General features: G+C 47.9%; 1 protein-coding gene across 1 annotated transcript; it reads left to right on the forward strand.

Annotated features, from left to right (window-relative positions):
- Positions 1-3,944: 3,944 nt before the first annotated feature.
- Positions 3,945-4,737, forward strand: EPUS_05499 (uncharacterized protein; the record flags this gene model as incomplete). Its single annotated transcript, XM_007802305.1, has 2 exons — positions 3,945-4,574; positions 4,627-4,737. The coding sequence occupies 2 exons, from the start codon at positions 3,945-3,947 to the stop codon at positions 4,735-4,737; spliced, it is 741 nt and encodes a 246-aa protein (XP_007800496.1).
- Between the last annotated feature and the right edge of the window lie 825 nt (positions 4,738-5,562).

A 5,562-nucleotide genomic window follows, 5' to 3' on the forward strand; every position in this document is an offset into this window, starting at 1 on the left:
TGCACCGTTTGCCGAATGCACCGTTTGCCGAATGCACCGTTTACGCCAAGACCCAAACGCCGAATGCACCGTTTGCCGAATGCACCGTTTGCCGAATGCACCGCTGCGAATGCACCGTTCCGAAGGCATTCCGGTCTTTCCAGGGGCTCGGTCTGAGACTACCCTTGCTCTAGCCAGTACCGGCTGGCCCTGCTGCTCTATCTTTGTTCGATGTGAGCTTATGTTTGCTATTCTCGGCCTGCTTCGGACTCAACCCCCCGGAGAAGCCTCTCGATGGACAGCCTTTCTAATGTTCTACAAGGGACGAGGATCAAAGCACGAAACTTCAAGTATCACAATCCTGTCTTCATGACTGGCCCCCACGTCAAGAAAGCCGGGCTCCAACCATGACTCCCTTTGGGCGTCAACGAAACGTCTCTTCCTCCACTTCGATATCGTCACCGCTTACAAGCTTCTATGTTTCTTTGCTTGAGACAACATCTTTGCTTGAGAACGTATTTGGCTCTACTGGGATGTTTGGGAGAGAATCTGACTTTAGCACGTATAATTAGCGTCCTTCGGCCTGTAGGAAGCGAGATTGTACGTTTCGCGAGTGAGCACAAGATACTGTACGAAGCATGCTTCGTAAATAGCTGTTGTCTCTGCTCCTAATACTGTTGTGCTTCAGCTCGACTCCTACTACTAGTAGTTATGTGCTGCACATATCACACACCCAAGGTTGACATGCTAGATATGCTGCTAATTCGAATGATTACCGAATTCCATCTCATATATATAGCGCTCTTGATATCGACTTCCGCGGCTTATGATAGGAGTAGCTGGTAAGCAAGCTCCGGCAACCATCGGCATGATATATCACTCAAAATAGATACTATGTGCCCACAACTTACTACAGGTGGCTTCAGAACCAAACTACATGATGGGACGTGCATGAAATATGAAGCAAGATGTATAGTCCAATAAGTGCTTCAAAAGGGAGCCTCTCGCATCATTGTGGCCTCTAGCTCACCTTATGAGACCCTAATTGAAATGCTGTGACAAGCGATATGTACAGGACCTTCCACATGTGGACACTTCCTTGCATTCCAGCCGATGTCCTACACTTCAACGTATCGGACTAAAGTTGCACGGTCCAGGAGGCGCATTCCGTGAACCGGGATTAAGCAGATCGGCACCACAAATTACTCAAAGCATCATCAAGTGCAATCGCGGTAGTGTAAGAGTAGCAACGGCGAGGCGGTCTCTTACTAAGCAGTCTTGTATGTCGTCTAGCTCTACGCGATAGTAATGACACTGCTCGACTTTTCTAGAGCGGTCAGTTAGAAGCAAGGAAGAGTAGTACTACTATCGCACGAGAAATGAATTGATCAAAACCTTATAAATGAATTGAACGACAGTCAATAGAGTTGGGAATTTCCTTTAGCCTCTATTCACTTGTGCTCGATTGACAAGCAACCAACCCTAATACCCTTCAACCTTCAGCCAGAGTCTGCCGACAGACCTACAGCAAACTATCATGGATACTTTTCGTTGACGTAGGAGCTGCCAGGGAGTTTTGGATGGCAACCATTAGTGGACCTAAATTCAGCATCGTGAAATACCAGGGCATTCTCTGATGACTTGATCGAGGCTTTGCCTTGAGGGCCAACGAGCGATGAGAAAGACATCATGTTGTTATGGGCCACGAGCGACTTGCACAACAGTTACGATGATGATGGATCTACCAATCTGAAAGCTGGCTGTCCGCTCACTGTTAACCGCATCATCCGCCAGGGCCATCGGGCCAATTGACAGCCTGAATCCTGATCCAGCGGCAGGACATTCCATGAGAAGTGCATCCAGGGGTGGAAAAACCTAAGGGTTATGGCTGACTTGATCCTAGAAATACATCTAGCTGCCGAGGCCGCTCACTACGTTCTTCAGCAGTCGGACTTTTTGGTACTGTGGATGTCTCGAAACTCTATCGTACAGAACTGAAAATTGGACATGCTAATTGAGAGATTCCAGATTGGTGTCACCCGCCCTCAGACAGCTTGCGCGTAAGGGGAAAGTAGTGTATCAACTATACGAGACCCAGCATCAATGACGATAGTTGTGGCACCCTTGAGCTGTGCTATCGGTTTGTTGCGTTCGAAAAGCGTAGGCGGAGAAGGGTCCAGGGTTTTCTACTCAACAAAAATGAGATAGACTTTCACCAAGATGGCCGCGTCGGTGTCTCATGGTCGGTGTTGTCAAGCCTCAAGTCTCAGGTGTGATGGTTGCTGGACTCTCCCATAAACTTGGATCTAGGTCTTCCGTGCCTTCAATCATTCGCAGTGTCTATGCAGTTTCCTCCATTTTGTAATCATGTTTCTGGGCGACCAGAACTCGCTTGCGCTCCACATCGACCTCTAGACGGCAAATCTGTCTTCTTATCAGCTATTTTCAATATCTTCTCGATGAGAATGATTTACCAGCGTAGAGAATACGATTGAAAGATGGTGGGGGGCCTGCTTCGTCGATGAGAATATCAGAATCCACTTCGTGTTGGACTCGTCCGAATATCCCCGCGCGCTCGCAACGTACACATGCATCAGCGCTGGATCACGTCTTTACAATTTTGCAAGGGTTCTGAGAATGATGTTACGAAGATTCAAAGCATGGATGTGAAAGAGGATCTTGCTATTCCTTTCGTCAAGAGCACACCTCTCCTGTAAGTGGTCGCGCATTTGGGTCCCCGACCGATTCATATTCCTCTGATAGTATCGCATTGAGCCTGTCTTTTTCGTTGTATCCATCTGCGAAATATTCCTCACCCTCCAATCGCCACCATCGGAGGTTCAGATCGGTCACGATTAGTTCGGCTAGGCGGAATGCTCGAAGTCCCGGCGCTTGGTGATACAAGTAGCTAATAATCTGAGTGACGTCTGACCATGTAAAAAAGGCTTCCTGTATGTCGAAGTCGACTGCAACAGGCTGAATCATCGCGAGGTTCTCCTCGGCAGCTGAGTTGAGTGATTGCCAGAAGGACGACGAGAAAGGTTTGCCGCCATGGGCACACCTGCTGAGGTGGAAGACATTTTGACTGTAAAGGAGATGTCGTCCTTCCTCATACAATTGTTTGCATGTCAGGAGCAGCTTCCAGCCAACACGACCGAACTTGGGGTCATACTTACCCCATTCTACAAGCATGCGAGGTGGGACGAGCATCATCCCGAGAACAATCTGTCGGATCTCTGGTGGCAGATCAAGGATCGGGAATGGCTTCTCTATGGTCTGGGTAGATGAGGAGGGCATCGAAGTATCCATTTCCTGTGACGGGAATATAGATCTTCGGAATAGCTGACTTCTTGATATCTTGTGAGGTGAAAAGCTAATAAGGTAGCTCTGAGTGAGTTTCAGCAACCAGTCGGGTCTGGTAAGAGGAGTAGAGAAAAGCTATGTGAATTTTCTGTGGCTGATATGAACGATACCAACAGGCAAATCACATGAAGACTAACCGGGTGAGGACATATAGCTTGCTGTGAGAATCTGTGAGCTGACCTTGTATTAGTGCGTATTCAAATTTACAATGCCGGCACATGGAATTGCATGCTCACAATCCCAAGTGGCCACGTACATAAGTGTTCTTGAGCGAGATCATTACCTATACCGCAACTGCACTGCACGAGGGTCTCAGGCAGGCAAACAGACGAATTTTCTGCTGAGTCACTATCACACCTTACGCAACTCTACCACGCCGAAACTCTTGCAACCAGTCTTTGCGCAAGCTCCGATGTTCCACCCTGGGGATTTCGAACATGTCTCTCAAGCCCCATCTTCTCACGTTGCCAGCTGAGGTCCGCATAATAATTTGGAAGCACTTACTCTTTTCTAGGAGTGACTTTACCGGCAATTGGTGGAGTTATAAAGGAGACAATTTGAGGAACAAAGTGGCGGGACAAGTGCTATGGACCTGGAGGAAAATGTTTAACAAAGGCCTACCATTACTCTGTGGTGGAAACGTGTTCGATTTGTCTTTCCTTCAGAAAAACTTGACAAAATTGGGGCTCGAAAACGCCTTGATGATCTCGAAATTGGAGCTCAATTTCTCCCGGTACCCTCTCCAGGGGCTAGAAGAGTACCCGTTTGGTCCCCCAGAGGCTATTGACATAATGTTGGTGACCCAAGAGCTCGAGGATTTCTCCATGTATTGCAAGCGGCTTGGAGGCCTTCAACCTCCGGCGCTATGTCTTTTGGCGCGATTTCCGTTGCTTGATGACGTGGCGACACGCTATTTGAAACGTCTTGGACGCGAACATACTTACCGGGCTGCATGGAATTCATATTGGGATATGAACCTTCTGTCCAAGGCTCACAAAAATGCAATTCAGGAGCTGGCAATTTTGCAGGCGCAAGCAGCTGCATCTGCAGTCAAAGTAGCCGCTGTTACAGCCAGAGCCGCTTTAGAGATACACTGCCCAAAGCTACAATATCTCTTCTTATGCAATGGACCTGTCTTTAATTTTGAGCTGGCGGGACCAAGACAATGGCTAATTCTTTCGACAGACCGCCTCGCCATAAATAGTCGGCCATACAGCAGTAAAGAAGAATTGGTTCGTTCGTACAAGATATTCCTGAGAGATGCTTTTCTGCTAAAACTCCCAGGTGTGCGAGCTGCATGTCGATGTCAAGAAGGAGTCGGTCACTATTGTGAACGAGCAGAATATTAGATTCAGCAAGTCCGCCGGATCTCGTCCGGTCTTTGAAGGGGGATGACGCCCCGATCATGAGTGAATAAGCATCGGAAAGGGCGAGACAGACCTGTGCTTCCACGTCTTATCAGCTTCAGAAGCCACCACAAATCACAAACTTCAATATCCTTAAAAGGTCGGAAGACCTAGTCAACAGACTGCTGATGGGAGGAATTTGATACACCGTGCTTAACATGTCGCTGCGTTGAAAGAGCCTTCTATTCACTCTCACCGCAGAGTTGAAGATTCTCATCCATCACGAAGACCACAGTGCAGCAGTTTACTTCCAGATCTCCCGCCATGTCTTTGCATGCTCAAAAATACCGGGTCCCTGGAGCAGAAGCCATGAAGACATAAACACGCAGGCACAACAACTTCAATCATTCCTTCGCAACACCAGCACCGTGGAAAAGACCTACCTAGCTGTGTTCGCTGCTTCCATTCGCTCTTCACTCAGCCCGGGAGCCAGCACGGATGAGGAGGGTGTCAGATTTAGGAGCTAGTGGTGAACCTCTGGCCCAACAAGCGGGTGGGGTTCCCTCATGCAATTAAAACTTCTCTTTTCAGTCAGTCCACTACGGAGTACGAAGTTGTGCCCCAAAAGTAGTTAAAATTAATACCTACTTTTTTTATTACTTTATACTTTTGAAAACTTAAGTTGATTTTCAAAATTCTGAGAACTGCCATAGATTTTAGCACCCAGTTTCAGTCCCCACAAGCAATTTACCTTTACGATAGTCAAAATACAAAGCTAGCGTTTAATGTCACGGCTGCCATGCTTGTCGGCCGCTAGCGCTAGGGCCGCCAGGTATTGATTTGCACTACGCGTTAGTAAGGGGCATGCTCGCCA

The sequence above is a fragment of the Endocarpon pusillum genome (genome assembly GCF_000464535.1).
Source record: "Endocarpon pusillum Z07020 unplaced genomic scaffold scaffold1611, whole genome shotgun sequence".
NCBI lineage: Eukaryota > Fungi > Ascomycota > Eurotiomycetes > Verrucariales > Verrucariaceae > Endocarpon > Endocarpon pusillum.